General features: G+C 34.6%; 1 protein-coding gene across 1 annotated transcript; it reads left to right on the forward strand.

The window, feature by feature from the left end:
* Nucleotides 1-1450: 1450 nt before the first annotated feature.
* LOC105965994 (F-box/LRR-repeat protein 25) lies at nucleotides 1451-2350 on the forward strand. The gene has a single exon (XM_012990536.1). The coding sequence runs from the start codon at nucleotides 1451-1453 to the stop codon at nucleotides 2348-2350; it is 900 nt and encodes a 299-aa protein (XP_012845990.1).
* Nucleotides 2351-18983: the final 16633 nt, after the last annotated feature.

Genomic DNA, 18983 nt, shown 5'->3' on the forward strand with positions numbered 1-18983 from the left:
GTTAATTTTTTTATTATTATTATTAAACATTTAATTATAAGCAGTATATTTTAAATTTCTAATTATTTTCTAGCCTCAAAAAAATTTTAAATGTCAATTTTGGTTGGACCTGAAATAGTGTTTTCGTTACTTATTAATTTTGGTTGGACAGAAAGTGTTTAAAATTGAACTTTGGAGGTGAACATTGTTTACTTTGGAACAACGGGGAAAAAAAGTAGAATCGGGCCAAACACGAGGGACAAAAAGTTGTAATTGTCCTGAAAATTGATGAAAATAACTAAAAATGTTGAATTTGTAAAACATGAGGTACTAGATATGTTTTTTTATAAACATATGGGACTAAATATAAAATCAATTCAAATTTGTGGGATAAATTGTAATTTTTCCCATAATTGGCGTGTACATAAAAAGTGGGTTCTGTAACTAAGAATATTAGGGCAAATTACCAAAACCCCCCTGAGGTAAGCTTAAATAACGAAAATCCCCCTCACGTTCTCGTAATTACGAAAACCCCCCTTGACTAACGGTTGACCGAATTTTTTTAACCGAAAACGTAAAATGTCTATTATATCCTTCTGTTAAATATGTAAGAAATAAAGGGCAAATTACCAAAACGCCCCTGAGGTAAGCCTAAATAACGAAAATCCCCCCTGACATCCCTTTCAGTAGATGATTTATTGCTTTTATTTATTACTTTGTAATTTGTATTGGTAATTTGATATTATAATTTTTTATTTTTTTTATTTATATATTTTAATTGATTTTATTTATCCAGAGGAGTATTCATACGGATTTATGCTTTTAGCTTGAATGATGCATGGTTGTATTTCTCAAATTGTAAAATATTTAATTTTATATATAAAAAATAATTAAATTTTGAAATCTCACCCATTGATTTTATTTAATCCAATAAAAATACATTGTACATTCATAATGATTGATTATATTTGGGTTTAATTTAAGAAAAATAAGTATTTTGCAGACACTTATATATTTCATGAAGAGTATATATTTATGACCCCTCATTAAATAAAATGCTTACAATTACCCCCTAAGGGTAATTTCGTGTACAAGGGCAAAATTGGTATTATCGGAGGAATATTCGGGAGAATCAAAAAGATTATATCTAGTCTAACACCGTTAGAGCGATTTGTAAGATGTCTGCATACCTCAGGGGGGTTTTCGTAATTACGAGAACGTGGGGGATTTCCGTTATTCAGACTTAGCTCAGGGGGTTTTGGTAAATTTGCCCAAGAATATTAAAACAAGGAATTCTACCTTTTGTAGAGTTGTAAGCAATAGAAATTACTCCTCCTCAAATTTGAACCGACCGATGCTTACCTAATAGAACAGGGTAATCTTCAGCCGTTAATCCATCATTATTTGTTTACCACATCAACTTTGATTTTATTCAGCACACAAACTCGTTAGGGTTTATCAGATTAGAGGCATGAAAAAAGCAAACAGGGAAGACGCTGGTTCCAACTCCATGGACATGATATCCGAGTTGCCGAAACACATCTTGCAGAGAATACTTTATTTCCTCTCCCAAAAGGAAGCTGTCAGAACATCTGTCTTGTCGAAATCATGGGGTAATATTTGGTGCACTCGCCCCAATCTTGATTTTTTATTCAACAACTTCAGGGATAACAAACAAGAATTTCTAAACACTGTGGAAAAGAATTTACAGCGATATTGTGATCAAAGGATGTGCTTAGAGGAATTTAGCCTCCGAATAATTCTAGACAATCACGAATCTGTTTCGTTTCTTGAAAAATGGATCCCAACTCTAAAAAATATGGGTGTGAAGAAGTTTCGACTTTCTATTTATTGGAAATACAGTCGTCAACTGCCGTCTGTAGTCTTTGAGGCTGAATCTCTCCAAGATTTGCATATGGAAGGATTCACGTTGGACCAAACAACTATTGGAAGGAATGTTCTCTCTAAGCATCTGAAAAGACTTCTTCTCGTAAAGGTCGAAATTGAGGACGGGGTTTTTCAGAAGATAATCTCAAGTTGTCCTTTGATTGAAATCCTGTTAGTCAAATCATGCAAGACCTTAAGAAACATCAAGGTGAACAATCTTCTTCGTCTCAGGAAATTTCACTTTTCATCTAGGCCGGACGAAAAATGTAGCATCGAAATCCATCCCGCGTCTCTTGAAACCATCAATATTGGGCATGCGGATGTTTTGTTTCCCAAAGGCGCGGAGTTTCAGAATCTCAAAAGTTTATGTCTGAACCATGTCATGTTGACTTCGTTTGACAACTTCTCTTCGTGTAAATTCCCGAGTCTTGTTAACTTGTCTATTTCACATTGTGACGGACTCTATGATACCAAGATCAATTAAAACAGCTGTGGCTGCCGGCTTTGGAGGAAGTAAGCTTGGAGATATACGACAAGAATCGAAGAGAATATAGGATCCGACAAGTTTGTCAGATTTGCCGGACTATGAGGTAGGGAAACGTATCTCTACTCGCTTTGCATTGAAATGGAGACAATTTGTGAGTGTTTGAGTCCTCTTAAGCTTCATAAATCATAGATCAGCCGGTCGGCAGATATATATATATATATATATATATATATATATATATATATATATATAGTTCTAGTATCTGTTTACTTAATTATAAAACATTGTTTTATCTGCTTATTTATTACTTGCTACTTAAAGTTGTATCAAGATTGCTTACAGTAAGTTTCATGGCCATAAAGTTAAGTTATCTAAATTTTTTATTAAAGGTAAAATATTTCTTGAATTTCGTTAGTCTCATTGGAATTGGAGTTTGACAAGTTTATAAAGTCTGTAGTGTTGTAGTTGGGAAAACTACACTTTTAGTCCCCATATTATAAAGTATTTTTACCGGAAAATGAGAATTTCGTCAGAATATTAGTCTTAAGTGGTTAAGTGAGTCAAAATAGCAGATTTGGGTGTGCAAAAAAAATTAGTACAGATGGCAATGTGCAAAAACGGACAAAGTACAGATAACAAAATACTATTAACTCGTTATGGATTGTTATAGATGAGAGTTTATTTTTATAATTTGACCTTGTTCGTGGGTTTCTCCTAATTTACCCTGGGGCAAAGTGCCAAATAAGCCTAATTCGAGATCCAATTACATGGTTTTTTTCTTATGTAAAAATATTAAATAGTAACTTTTATATCTCTCATCTCATATGATATGTATTTATAGGGAAAATTACGAGAAACCCCTGAGCTAAGGCCTAATTATAAAAATCTTTCTCATGTTTCTGTAATTACGAAAAACCCCTATGACCAGTGTTTGACTGTTACTCATAGAAATTGTATTTTGTTCGTTTTTTATCCTTCAGTTATTTGAAAAAAAGAACGAAGGATAAATTATGAGAAACGCCCTGAGGTATAAATTATGAGAAACGCCCTGAGGTACAAAAATCCCGCCACATCTGTGATTTATGAAAATCTCCGGAGGTATGTTGCTGGAGAATTATGCGAGAAGCTTTTTCGAGTTATTAGGGAATTTTGGGCCCCAAGCAAATTTTGAAAAAAATGTCTTCTTATTGATTCAAAACTATTTAGCTTCATTCAGCTTATTTTATGCCACAGAGCACGGAAAAAAAAAAGAACAAAAAACAATGGTTTTTCTCTTTTTTTTTTTTTCCGAAAATAAAAGTTTTTTAATTAGTCTGATTATGTCTCCTTTTAATTTGACGTGTTAAGCATTCGAAAGGATTCCTTTTTTCTTTTTTTTGTTATAAAAATATGTAAAATCAATTTCATTTAATAAAAAAAATATAAAAATGTAAACAAAACAAAGAAAAAAATTTTAATGTTAGAAGATGGGAAAATTACATTTTTCGTCCTCATACTTTACCCACTTTTTCAAAACTGTCCCTAAACATTTTGGAGTTACAATAGTAGTCCTTAATCATGCCATTTTTTGACAGAATTGGTCCGCCGTTAGTTTTTTCCGTTAAGTTGGATGGAAAATGGCATGTGCCTCTCACATGCCTTCAATTTACAACACTACATGAAAATTGACTTTCAACAACACGCATTGCGTCTTGTTAAAACATATTTTTCATAATTAAAACTTGATTGAAATTCGAAATTATATAACATCCAAAAAAGCAAAGTCGATAATATTGTTTTAAAATATTTTGAGAAATAATATTTAAACAATTGAAACATTGTTTAAAAAAATGAAATATTGCTTTTAAAATCAAGATTTTCGGAATTCAAATGAAAACATTGTTTCAAAATAAAATAAAAATTCGATCCGAATAGGTGAGATAAGAAACCTCCATTTCAATCTTCACCCTAATTTAATAATGTAAAACTCGATATATTATTTCCAAATATTTTTAGAAGTATTGTATAAAATAATAATATAATGTTTTAAAACCGGAATTTCTTGAATCCAAATGAAAATTATTGTTAAATAAAAATCTGATCGTAATAGGCGGAGTAAGAAAACTCCGTTCCAAATTTCACCCTTATGTAATAATCTAAAACTCGATATTTTTTTTCAAAATAAATTCAAAAATATTATTTAAAAAATCATAATATTGTCTAAAGAAATAAGTTAAAATCGGAATTTTGGAAATTGAATGAAAATATTAGTTTAAAATAAAATAAAAATTCGATCAAACTAGGCGGCATAAGAAAACTCATTTCCAATTTTCACTCATATTGAATGATTTAAAACTCGACATATTGTCTCACAATTGGGATTTTTGGAATTGACTGGAGGTGAAAATTGGAATGGAGATTTCTAATTCCCCAATTCCTATCGGGTTTTTTTTTATTTTGGTTAGGAACGATATATTTTAATTGAATTCCCAAAATGCCGATTTTGGAACAATATTTTAAAATTTTAAACTATATTTTGATTTTTTAAACAGTATTTCCGGAATGAGTTGATTTTTTTGGAATTTACGTGATTTCATTTTTATATTAATTAATTAAAAATAATAATTAAAAAAAATATGTTTTAACAAGATGCAATGCGTGTTGTTGAAAGTCCATTTTCATGTAGTGTTGTAAATTGAAGGCATGTGAGAGGCACATGCCATTTTCCATCCAACTTAACGGCAAAAACTAACGGCGGACCAATTCTGTCAAAAAATGGCATGATTAAGGACTACTATTGTAACTCCAAAATGTTTAGGGACAGTTTTGGAAAAGTGAGTAAAGTATGAGGACGAAAAATGTAATTTTCCCGTTAGAAGATATATTTTATTAATTTATATATATTTAGTTTTAAAATTAAAATAAGTATATATTTTGTAAATATATTACAATTTACCTCTAAGTAATTAATATGCTTAAACGTGTCACCAGTGAAGGACAAAAATGACATTTTCAGAGAAATATTTCATATAATAAAAAATGTTATGTTAAAAGTAATAATGAGAGATTTTCGTAATTACTCAAACACGAGGGGAATTTTCATAATTAGACCTTACCTCAGGGATTTCTAGTAATTTGCCCTATAATTATATACATAGAAGTGGGCTGCGCGTAAGTTCTGTAATGTAATCTTTATATTCCATATGAAGAGAATTCCATAGGTTTGTAATTGGACGCCTCTAGCTATTTGCAAACCCTAATAGAGAAGGCTACGGAGAAAAATCTCATGAAAAGAGCAAAAGGAGAAAACGATTCCAACTCAGTGGACAGAATATCCGAGTTGCCAAAAGACATCTTGCAGAGAATTCTTTATTTCCTCTCCCAAGAATATGCTGTTCGAACATCTGTCTTGTCGAAATCATGGCGTTACGTTTGGCGTACTCGCCCCAATCTCGATTTTTCAGACAACAGCTTCAAAGGTAACAACAAAAAAGAATTTCTATCCGTTGTCGACAAGAATTTACAGCTGTACCGAGATCAAAACCTGTGCCTGGAGGAATTTCACCTTTCTATATCAGTTACCTATTCGGATCGTAAATCTGTTCCGTTTCTCGAGAAATGGATCCCGTTACTCACAGCTATGGGGGTGAAGAAGTTCCGTCTTTCGATTCAATACGAGTACTATAAGTCCGCCGTACGTGTTGAACTGCCGCGCGTAGTGTTTGGAGAAGAATCGCTCCAAGATTTGCACGCGGAACGATTCGTTTTGGAGCAAGAGGCGATCGAAAGAATAGCACTCTCTAAGCATCTGAAAAAACTTCGTCTCGAGGAAGTCTACGTTAAGGACGACACTCTTCAGACGATAATAATAATATACCCCACATCTCTCGAAACCCTCGAAATTAGCCGCAGTAATATTCCTTTTCAGAAAGGCGCGGATTTTCGTAATCTCAAGGACTTAAGTCTGTGCCTCGTCGAATCCTCGCTGGACAACTTGTCGACGTGTGAATTCCCGAGCCTCAAACGCTTGAACCTGCGGTATTGCGACGGACTCAAAGAATCGCATATATCTATCGACGCGCCGAATATGGTGTGTTTTGGATACGCGGGATGCTTTATCCCGTCCATCTCGTTTACAACAACTTCCAACGAGTGGAACACGTATATATGCTTGGATTCGAACGATGCTTCTTCTAATTGGTTCGTCAAGCTGAAAGCACTGCTCGAGTCGTTAAGCCACTCGAATATTTGTCTGGCAATTGACGACAACAACCCCACGCCTTTCGATGAAGAACACATAATTCACGAAATACTCGACGATGACGGTTGCGGCGAACCTATCGCGGTGGAGTGCTTGCAACTGAATGCCGGCCTGTCTTGCTTCTCGACGCTCTTAAACGGGTTGTTTCGAATTTGTCGCCCGGCTAGCATCGGCGACATTGTCTTCAAGAGCTGGGAGATGAAAGTTGCCGAGTTTGCGTGGAATAGTCTAATGCGGAGAGAGAGTCGAGACCGACATCAGTTCAGACATGAGTTGTGGTTGCGGGATTTGGAGCGAGCCAGTTTGGAAATTAAGGAGATCGGTCGAGAAGAATGGCGCTCGATAACTCTGTCGGATTTGCCGAACTATCGACCAAGGGAACATTATCGTACTCACTTTGCATTGAAATGGAGACAAAGTTTGTGAGTCTTTTTGATTCTTTCTTATAAGCTTCGTAAGTTAAGAAGTATTTACGGAGAAATCGTTTATATATTCTGCTGATAGTTCTCGGTTATACCGTTAAAACCTACAATACACACATAGTTTTTATCTGCTTATTATCCTCTAGTCTTTCTTTCTGTTACCTTGTTTTTGGGATAATTACACTTTTGGTCCCTCATTGTGATATTTGGTACTCGAACTTATCGGTTGTGAACAAATTAATTGAAAAATCATTGGATGAGATTCGTAGCAGCAAATCGGAAATTGTAATTTCATAAATTAGAAACAAAAAAAATTGTTCCGAAAATGAAAGTTTTTGGATTGGAATCAACAAAATTCGAAAATTTTGGTTCCCCGACTAACGTTGGACTAGAGTTGTTGACATAATAATGTGTACAGTTCATAATGCCCTGCTTAAGTTAAATTAAAGTAATTTATTTTTTACCAAAAACCCCTTGAAAGTATGGTCAAATTACCAAAATATCCTCACGTATCTACAATTACTTAAAAAAACCCATAAGGTTGTTTTCCATCTAACAATGCCCCCTTAATTATAAGGTTAATTTTGAAAAATTAAGATTGTCTTTGAAGGTTTGAAGAATCCAGCTACCCCTTTGCAGATTTCGACGGCAATGACCGATGGTCGGCTGGGATAAATGCTGCAAGCTCTCTGGTTTTTTTTTAATGTTCATGCAACAAATTAGGGGTAATGGCAAATAGGCCCCATGTCAAGGGCACTTAATTAAAAGAGGGACATCCAACTTTTTTGTCTTTCAAATAAATCCAGCCCATTCAAACTTAGTTGCAAATAAGGAAAATCCTTATATATATACCAAAATTACCCCCAATTCATTGAAACCCAATTCAACTCCAATTTCATGATTTACACGCCAATTTAGCCCAATTTCATCAATTAACCAATTTTAACCATAATTTCAATTTTGACCCGCCATCACCGGAGACCGCCGGTCTCCGGCGTTGACTTTTTGTTTTTTTTTTTCCTGAATTTTTTTTCCGACTGATCAACTGCCGTTGACCGCAGGGTCTCCGGCGTTGACTTATTTTTTTTTTTATAAAAGTCAACGCCGGAATCTGGCCGGAAAAAAAATATTTCAGAAAAAAAATTATTTTCTGAAAAAAAAAGCTTTGGGGGTTAATGTGATATATTTGTTTAAATCTGGGGTCAATGTGTAATATTAAGGAAGTTAGAGCATAATGGGTGGAATTGATAAGAATTATATTATTGAAGGTATTTGAGACTAAAGACATGGGGATGGGTTTAATTGAGAAACTGTTTTTTTTTTGTGGACCAAAATGCATTTAAGTCCCATGTGATGGGCCTTTTTGCCATTCGCCCATAAATATAAGGCATTAGATTTCAATAACTTTAGGAAAGTTCAATTTATTGTTTTATTTCATATGGGTAAACAATAACATAATTAGGGAAACATTACAGTTTTCATCCCTCAAATTTGCCCCAATTTTACATTTGGTCCCCCATATTCACAAAAGACACATTTAGTCCCTCAAGTTTCAATAATCTAACATTTTTTTGTCATTTCTATCAATCTACCATTAGTTCATCATTTAAGGTAGTGATGGTTACATGCTTGATTCCGTTAGTACAAACGGAAAATTGAGGGAGAATTACAGTTTTGGTCCATCATGTTTGGCACGATTCCATTCTTGGTCCCTGTGATTTCAAAGTCAACAAAGTTGACCTCCAAGGTTCAATTTTAAACACTTCCGGTCCCTGCCTTCACATGTCCGGTAGCAAGTGACGGAAGATACTATTTTGTGGCCAAAATTGAAATTTTAATTTTTTTGGGGCTGAATAATAATTAGAAATTTATAATATACTACTTATAATTAAATTTTGGGTAAATTACAACCACCACCCTGATCTATGGTCAAATTACGAAAAATCCCCTCACATTTAGATAATTACAACTACCCTTCAACTATGAATCTTTTTGCACGTCCACTCTTATGTTGTCAAATTCAATATAATCTTCTAGATTTCGCGGAATGTTCTCTAGTTTGTACTCGTTTTGTGCCAAAATGTAGTTTCTGCAGTCTAATATATATAAACAAAAAAAAACACATCTTATGATAATGGTGCAAAATTGAGAATATTTCATATAATCTAGAAGATTCCACTAAATTTGACACCGCAACGGTAGACGTGTAAGAAGATTATAGTTGAGGGGTGCTTGTAATTACCCAAACAAGAGGGGATTCTTTGTAATTTGACCATACCTCAGGGGGTGGTTGTAATTTGCCCATAATTTTTAATAATTAAAAAATTAACTATACGAATTATTTTTAGGGAAAATTACGGCCAACCCCCTAGGTAAGGTCAAATTACGAAAAAACCCTCTTGTGTGGGTAATTACAGCTACCCCGCTCATTTTAAATATTTTCAATAAAATTTACGTAATTCGGTTATTTACCGAACCAAATCGTATATTTTGTTCGGTAAACGGTATGAAATGTTGGCGTACCTAAATTTCGGTTCGGGTTTTTTTACCAAATTAACATCCCTAAATTTACGAGTCAATTGCATAGACCCCCTGTGTTATTTCTCGGAAGCAAAAACCCCCCCGGAAAAAAAAATTAGCATATAACCCCCTATGTTGTGTTTTAGTCAGCCCACCACCCCTTTGTGTGCACTGGCTCGTTGACTTACGTGAAATGACAGAATTGTCCTTAATAAAAAATAAAGCAAAAATTATTTCTTTGATGAGTGGTCAAATTATAAATAACTATAATTTATAGGACCAAATTGTAAATTTTAAAATTTCCAAAATTGCAATAAGGGACAAAAATTGAAGATTTTTTCAGATCTTCTTCTTCGTTTCACTCCGCCGCCCACCTCCCAGCCCGGAAAAACTTCGGCATCATCGCCGCCTTCTCGCCCGTCTAGCACCACCGCCGCCTTCTGGACCGTCGAGCACCTAGCCCGATCAACAGCGACGGCTTTAGTGACGAAAAGCACGGTCCCGCTTTCAACATTTTTCGTGGCAAACAGTCCGCGACCACTGATTTCTGATTTCTTGATATCCAATGCGCCGATGTACTCTGCTAATTGGGGCGATTTCCCACGAAACCCACTCAACACCCACTCAGAAATATCGAATGCGCCGGTTCTCGACAGAAACTCGAGCCTCTTGCATTTTTCCAAGAACCCATTTACCAGATCGGAATTCTCGGTCGCCTGGGGGCCGAGATTGGCGGCGTTGAAGCAGCACAGGGCGGCGCTGTACCTGTTCAGACTCAACAAAATCTTACCCTTGCAAACGAGGGTTTTGAAATGGGAATCGTCGATTCAGAGGGCCTCCTCGCAGTCTGTCAGTGCTAAGGTGTGGTCCGACAGGCGGGCCCGGGCTTCGGCCCGGTTGGAGAAGGAAAGGCAGAGGAGCTTCTTGAGGTGGGGCCCATCTGGGTTTTTGGCGGCGATGCGAGTTTGGCAGAGGGAGATGATTTGGGAGTAGGTTTGGATTGAGAAGTTCTGTGGCTTTCGATCTCAGCTTTTCCATTTCTTCATCTTGATGTGCTTCTGTTTCTCTCATATTGTTTTGTTGCTGGATAATTTTTTTTTTCTTTTTTTTTTCTACTCGTTAATAATAATCAGGAGATGTGAAAAAGATTTGAAATGTGAGGAATTTGGTGGTGGTGATTTCAATGGCGGAGAAGAAATTTGGATTTTGGGGAAGACGATTTCAGCCCACAATTTGATAATTACAATTTAGTCCTATAACTTTAGATTATTTATAAGGGCAAATTACCAAAACCCCCCTGAGGTAAGCCTAAATAACGAAAATCCCCCCCATGTTCTCGTAATTACGAAAACCCCCCTGAGGTATGCAGACGCCTTACAAATCGCTCTAACGGTGTTAGACTCGATAGAATCTTTTTTATTCTCCCGAATATTCCTCCGATAATACCAATTTTGCCCTTGTACACGAAATTACTCTTAGGGGGGTAATTGTAAGCATTTTATTTAATGAGGGGTCATTATGAATGTACAAAATACTTATTTTTCTTAAATTAAACCCAAATATAATCAATCATTATGAATGTACAATGTATTTTTATTGGATTAAAAAAAATCAATGAATGAAATTTCAAAATGTAATTATTTTTTATATATAAAATTAAATATTTTACAATTTGAGAAATACAACCATGCATCATTCAAGCTAAAAGCATAAATCCGTATGAATACTCCTCTGGATAAATAAAATCAATTAAAATATATAAATAAAAAAATATATAAGTTTCTGCAAAATACTTATTTTTCTTAAATTAAACCCAAATATAATCAATCATTATGAATGTACAATGTATTTTTATTGGATTAAAAAAAATCAATGAATGAGATTTCAAAATTTAATTATTTTTTATATATAAAATTAAATATTTTACAATTCGAGAAATACAACCATGCATCATTCAAGCTAAAAGCATAAATCCGTATGAATACTCCTCTGGATAAATAAAATCAATTAAAATATATAAATAAAAAATAAAAAATTATAATATCAAATTATCAATACAAATTACAAAGTAATAAATAAATTTATAAAAGCAATAAATCATCAACTGAAAGGGATGTCGGGGGTGATTTTCGTTATTTAGGCTTACCTCAGGGGGGTTTTGGTAATTTGCCCTTTATTTTTTACATATTTAACAGAAGGATATAAAAGACATTTCACGTTTTCGGTTAAAAAAATTCGGTCAACCGTTAGTCAAGGGGGGTTTTCGTAATTACGAGAACATGGGGGGATTTTCGTTATTTAGGCTTACCTCAGGGGGGTTTTGGTAATTTGCCCTATTTATAATTGAATCAATCTGGGTTTTTTTCCTCTACCAAAGGGTTTTTATGTCTTTTCCTGTCCTAAAACGCACGCCCAGTTGCATGAACCGCGAGTGTATCCCACGATTCGCTCGTAGGGTCCTTATTGTCATTGACTTCCTTTCATAGGGGGGTATTTGCTAATTTTTTTATCCGAGGGGTTTTTTTGCCAATTAGACATTTCACAGGGGAGCCGAGTGCAAATACCCCCTAAATTTACCTTTGTAGGGGTGTTTTAGTAAGATAATCCATAATTGAGGGGTGGTTGTAATTACCCAAACATGAGAGAGGTTTTCGTAATTTGACCTTAAATCAGGGCTTTGCATAATTTGTCATTATTTTTAATAATTAGAAACTCTCTGACACCAAAAAAACAAATCCCCAGTCTTAAAACTCCTCAAAAGCCAAACCACAAAAACAAAAAAAAACAAAAAAAAACAAAAAAAAACAAAAAAAAAAAAAAAAAAACAGAGGAATCCCAAACCCAAAAAATATTAATTAAAATATTTTTGAGGCTAGAAAATAATTAGAAATTTCATTTATAAAAAAAAAAAAAATTAACTAAACAAATTATTTTTAACAATTAAAAACTTTCTAACACCATAAAAACAAATCCCCAGTCTTAAAACTCCTCAAAAGCCAAACCACAAAAACAAAAAAAAAACAAAAAAAAAAACAAAAAAAACAGAGGAATCCCAAACCCAAAATATATTAATTAAAATATTTTTGAGGCTAGAAAATAATTAGAAATTTCATTTATAAAAAAAAAAAAGAAATTAACTAAACAAATTATTTTTAACAATTAAAAACTTTCTAACACCATAAAAACAAATCCCTAACCTTAAAACTCCTCTAAAAGCTAACCACAAAAAGGGAGAAAAAAAAAAATCACAAACCGAAAAAAAAAAAGAAATTTAATGAAAATATTTTTTGGGGTGGAAAATGACTCATTTATACTTAATATTACAAAACTTTTAATTATAAGTAGTTTATCTGAAATTTCTAATTATTTTCCAACCCCAAAAATATTTTAATTAATTTTTTTTCGATTTGGGATTTTTTTTGTTTTTGGTGGTTTCGTTTTTTAGGAGTTTTAAAGTTGGTGATTTGTTTTTACGGTGTAAGAGAGTTTCTAATTATTAAAAATATTTTTTTGTTATTTCTTTTTTTATTATTAAACATTTAATTATAATGAGTATATTTTAAATTTCTAATTATTTTTCAATCTCAAAAACAATCAAATGTCAATTTTGGACCCAAAATAGTATTTTTCGTTACTTGCTAACGAGCATGTGACGTAGGGGACCGAAAGGGTTTAAAATTGAACCTTGGAGGTGATCTTTGTTTACTTTGGAACAACGGGGACCAAAAGTGGAATCGGGACAAACATAAGGGACACAAAGTGTAATTCTTCCAAAAATTGATTAAATTGACTAAAAGTGTTGAATTTTTGAAATATGAGTGACCAGATGTGTTTTTTATGAACATATGGGGCTAAATATGAATACAGCTCAAATTTGGGGGATAAATTGTAATTTTCCCCATAATTAGCGTGTACATACAACGTGGGTTCTGTAAAAATCTTAAAAGAAGGAAATTACTTGGGCCAAAAGATAGGGAAAATTACAGTTGATGTCCCTAAACTTTACCACTAAAACGATTTATGTCCTCAAACATTTCAATCCACGAAATATGTCCTCAAACTTGCCACTTTTGATCACTTTATGTTCTGCCGTTAACGTCGACAGCTAACTTCGACGGAAAAGCACACGTGGCTCACGTGACGTCTATGTGGCCGTTAAATGTCGAGCTGTACAACACCCAGTGCCTACTTGGTCGACGAAACGTGATGTGGAGCGACACGTCATTCTCCTCCCCTATTTCTATTCTAAAATCCCTAATTCTCCATATCCCCAATGAACCCGTAAATCCAATCCCTAAAACCCCATTTCGAAACCTTCAATTGAGGTGAAATTCGAAATAGCAGAATCGTCTGTGAATCCATGGCCATTTTTCGTGGTGTTTTACCAGCAAAATAGCCCAATAAACAAATGTCGAATGTTTCATCGATTTTAATTTCATCTTCGAGCTGAAAAATCATGTATTCTTCCACTTCGTTGGGGAAGTGGGGAGCTGGAATCCGTTCTTGGGCACTCTATTCTTGGCAAAAAAAGAATTATATGCAGCTTTGACAAGTGCTGCATGTTTTTTTTTTTCCGGAATTGGTTCAGACATTTTGTCGAACACCTTCTGGGCAGGTTTTGAAACTGCTGAATGGGGTAGAATTTGTGCCATCTTCACCATCCTTGTGCTCGCTTCTTCGAGACCACAAGGAGCACAAGCATCAGCAGGTGAAAAATCACAAGACTCCAACGTTCTAGAGACGGAGTTGGGAGAAGAATTAAAGCTTCCTCTAAATTTTTTTGCACGTGAATATGCTGTTCTTTGAGAAGGGAAAAACTCTTTAAATGTGAGAATGTTTTGATTTTTTATGGGTTTATGAATTCGATTTTAGTATGGGTTCGAGCAAGAATGGAGATTGAATTGAAAATTTGGGAATTAGAGTGAAACGTGATTTGGGATTTGGGATTTGGGAGAGTGAGTTGGAGGAAATTTGTATATTCTTGTGCCACGTCAATATTTAATATTCAATATATTATTCCACGTCACATTTAACGGGCACATAGACGTCACGTGAGCCACGTGTGCTATTTCCGTCGAAGTTAGTTGCCGACGTTAACGGCAAAACATAAAGCGGTCAAAAGTGGCAAGTTTGAGGACATATTTCGTGGATTGAAATGTTTGAGGACATAAATCGTTTTAGTGGTAAAGTTTAGGGACATAAACTGTAATTTTCCCCCAAAAGATATAAATCATAGAATTCTACCTTTTGTAGAGTTGTAAGCAATAGAAATTAATTACTCCTAATCAAATTAGAACCGGCCGACACATTCAAGGAATTTAATAAATAGAAGCTTATTGCAAATCTAAAAATATGCAACAATTATTTATTTACTACATAAAAATTTGGTTTTATAGAAAAAAGCAAACAGGGAATCCATGGACAGAATATCCGAGTTGTCAGAGGACATCTTGCAGAGAATACTTTCTCTCCTCTCCCAAGAAGATGCTGTTCGAACCTCTGTCTTGTCCAAATCATGGCGTGAAATTTGGTGCACTCGACCCAATCTTGATTTGTCAGACACAAACTTCAAACAAGAATTTATATCCACCGTTGACAAGACTTTACAGCGATACTGTGATCAAAGGATTTGCTTAGAGAAATTTCAACTTTCTATGTCTCTATACTATTCGCATTCGGAACTTAAACCCGTTTGGTTTCTTGAAAAGTGGATCCGAGCACTAACAAACATGGGTGTGAAGGAGTTTCGTCTTTCTATTTATTCGAAACGTATTCAGAGACGAAGAAGGAGAAGTATTAAAGTGCCGGCTGTAGTCTTCGAGGCGGAATCACTCCAAGATTTGCATGCGGAAGGATTCACGTTGGACCAAACGTCTATCGGAAGGAATATTCTCTCTAAGCATCTGAAAAAACTTCATCTCGAAAAGGTCAACATCGAGGACAAGATTTTTGAGAAGATAATTACAAGCTGCCCTTTGATCGAAACTATGTCTCTCGATTCATGCAATAAGTTAAGAAACATCAAGGCGTATAATCTTCGCCATCTCAGGGAATTTTCCTTTTCAGCTTCTTTTGACGAAACAGAATGTAGCATAGAAATCTATCCGCCATCTCTTGAAACCATCCATATCACTCGGGGTATTATTTCGTTTCAAAAAGGTGCGGAATTTCGTAATCTCAAAACAATATTTCTGAGTGAGGTCCAATTTTCGTTGTGTTCTTCGTGTCGATTCCCAAGTCTAACAGAGTTGGATATTCTTTATTGTGATGTACTCGAAGAACCCATGGAAGAATCCAATCTATTTATCGATGCACCAAACATAGACTCTTTTGTTTACTACGGATCTCTTATCCCGTCCATCTCGTTTTCAACGACTTCTAGAGAGTGGAGTTCAACTTTATATTTAGTTTTTAGCGATGATCCTTCTTTGTGGTTACTCAAGCTAAGTACACTGCTCGAGTCGTTAAGCCGATCCGAAATTTCTCTCCGTATTAGCCCGTACCGCGTTAATGCTGAGGACATATTTCAAGATAACCACGATCTGGTACAATATATTAAAGATGAAAATAAAGCTGCAGTTATGGTGGACAAGTTGATATTACTAGGTAATTTATCTTACTTTTCGGCTCTGTCGAATGGGTTGTTTTCCATTTGTCGTCCAAGAACCATCGGTGATGTCAACTACACAAACTCCGAGTCTGCGTTGAAGAATCTAATGCAGGGAGAAGGTGGAAACCAAGATGAATTAAGACAGCTGTGGCTGCCGGATTTGGAGGAAGTAAACTTGGAGATTTACGACAATAACCGATATGAATGGGATCCGACAAGTTTGTCAGATTTGCCGGACTACGAGGAAGGGAAACGTATTTCTACTCGCTTTTCATTGAAATGGAGACAAAATTTGTGAGTCTTTTTAGTCCTCCTAAACTTCGTAGATTAAGAAATATATATGGATAAATGATTTATTAGTCTGCTGATAGTTCTTGAATCATATCTATTAATTTATAGAACATAGTTTTTTCTACAAGAGTTCATCACTTTATTGTGATTTTTCGTACTCAAACTTATCGTCTCTGAACAATCTAAGGCCTCATTTGGTTGGAGAGATTAGCCATTATATTAACTAATTGGTTGGACTGTTTGATGTTTGGTTTTCCCAATAACTTATCGGGTCGACCTAAAAATATTATGTTATCAAGGGTTATCTTGCCTTCTAGGTACAATAATACAATTTAGGTATATTAGATTATTTATTTTTTAAGGTATTTTTTGCAAAAACCACCCCTGTGTAATTTTGAATTGCCGAAAAAACACCTGTGTTAAAAAAATTAGCATTAACCCCCATAAAAATTAGTCAAATGCAACAAGGCCCCTAACAGCTTATTGTGTGCTCCACACGCGGATTGTGCGACTCGGAGTGTATGTTTTACCCAAAAAAACCAAAATGCCCATTTAAGTTATAAATTTCAAAATATACAGATTCACACTCGAAATTCTATACGCCCCAAAACGAAGTTTTCCAATTTTACACTTACACGTTTTCAAAAAACCATCCCTCCAAAATAAAATAAAAAAAACGTCACTACAACCAGCTTCACACCATCTACGGCGTCTTCCTCATCAGCAAACATCAATCTCGATTTCTATTCCCGAAACGGCATCGTCGGGCTCACCTCCGACCAGAACCCGAACTCCAAAACAGCATCGTTTGGAAGCCATCAGCACGAAATAGATCTAAACCGGAATTTTGAATTCTGTGAACATTGATTCGTATATGAGTGAGGTCAACTCCATAACCACCTCCATCACGGCCGCCGCCATAACCACCGTACCTCCCTCACGACGTCAAGATCCACCGCCGCGGATGTTTTCATTTGCTGGCAGATGATAGCTCATGATGTTTTTATACAAACCAGTTGTCTGGGTTTAGGTTTGGGTTTGGGTTTGGGTTTGGGTTTGGGTGGGGTGGTTTGACGAGGAAGAGCAACTGTACTCACCAGTATTATATTCTCTCTTTTGTATTTTTTTTCTTTGGGCAAATTCCACTTTCCCTTAACTTTCGCTTCGGTATTACTTTACTCGCTTCTACTCACGATTGCATCAATTTTACCCCCTGCACTTGAAAATTTATCTTAATGTGACATTCGCCGTTAGTTTTAGGGGTGAGAAAAAAAATAAAGAAACCGAAAACCGAAAAAACCGAGCCAATATGTACCGTCCCGACCGCATATACGGTAAAAAAAAATTTGAAAAAACGAAAATATCGGTTTGTGTATGGAGAATAAAAATAAATTACCGAACCAATTTCCCGAACCGAACCGATTTACACAAAATGATGTTTTTTGATATATAGTATAAATACTTACCATAGTGTGCCTCTATCTTTCAAGCGCCTCCATGTGACATGTTTTTCTATTAATTAATTATGGATCATGACGTGTTTTTTATTAGTTAGTTTATCGGTTATTATTTATTAATTTTCTCAAATATATATAATGAAAGTCCAAATATATCGGTTTTATGCCAAATCGATTCGAACAAATAGACGAAATCAAAATCGAAAATAAACTGAATTGATACTGAAACCATTAACCGAAAACCGAAAAACCGATTAATACCGAACCGAAAAAAACCGACATATTCGATTTTTAAAATATGAAAAACCGATATTATCGGTACGAGTTTCATTTATTGGAAAAACTAAGTCGTACCGACCCATGTACACACCTAGTTAGTTTTCAGATATTTGGCATTAACACCGTTGTATGAAAATTACAATAACGCCACACACCCTTACCAATTTAAATAATTATAAGAAAAACAAAACCAAAAGACAAAAAAAAAAAAAAAAAAAAAAAAAAAAAAAAAAAAAGAAAAAATTGAGTTTTTGGTGGCTCAGCCGCCAAGTGATTCTTTCCCATGTCTTGAATTTTTTTTTTCTTTTTTTTTTTTAAATATGTAAATTAGGAGGGGTGGCATTTTTGTAATTTTAAGACCTTAAACTAAACGGTGTTAAGTCAGGTCTGAAAACTAATGACGAGGGCAACATTGAGACAAATTTTCAACTACAGGGGACAAATCGATGCAATCGAAAGTAGATGTCAGTAAAGTGATACCAAACCAAGTACAAGAAGAAAGTGGAATTTGCCCTTTTTCTCTTGATATTTTGTTTTCAATTTTTTATTTGTGGGTTGGGTATTTTATTTTTTTTCATTTTTTTACTAAGGGCAATTTTGTCATTTCATTTAAGTCAATAACAAAAAATGAAATAAGGGGCAGTGTGATTTATAGAAGATAGTATAAGGGGTTCTTGCTAAAAAAATTAATACGAGGGTTTTTTCGGCCATTTGAGATTACATTGGGAGTTTTTTGCATTTAGCTCTAGTTTTTAATTGGCTAATCTTATATTGACAATCAAACGAGATCTAATAAGACTAGATCATATTG

The sequence above is a fragment of the Erythranthe guttata genome, chromosome 5 (assembly GCF_056151865.1).
Source record: "Erythranthe guttata isolate IM_541 chromosome 5, IM_541, whole genome shotgun sequence".
Taxonomy (NCBI): domain Eukaryota; kingdom Viridiplantae; phylum Streptophyta; class Magnoliopsida; order Lamiales; family Phrymaceae; genus Erythranthe; species Erythranthe guttata.

Bases quoted from the DNA above. Each gene is read 5' to 3' on its own strand.
- LOC105965994 (XM_012990536.1), top strand. From the start codon at position 1,451: ATGAAAAAAGCAAACAGGGAAGACGCTGGTTCCAACTCCATGGACATG.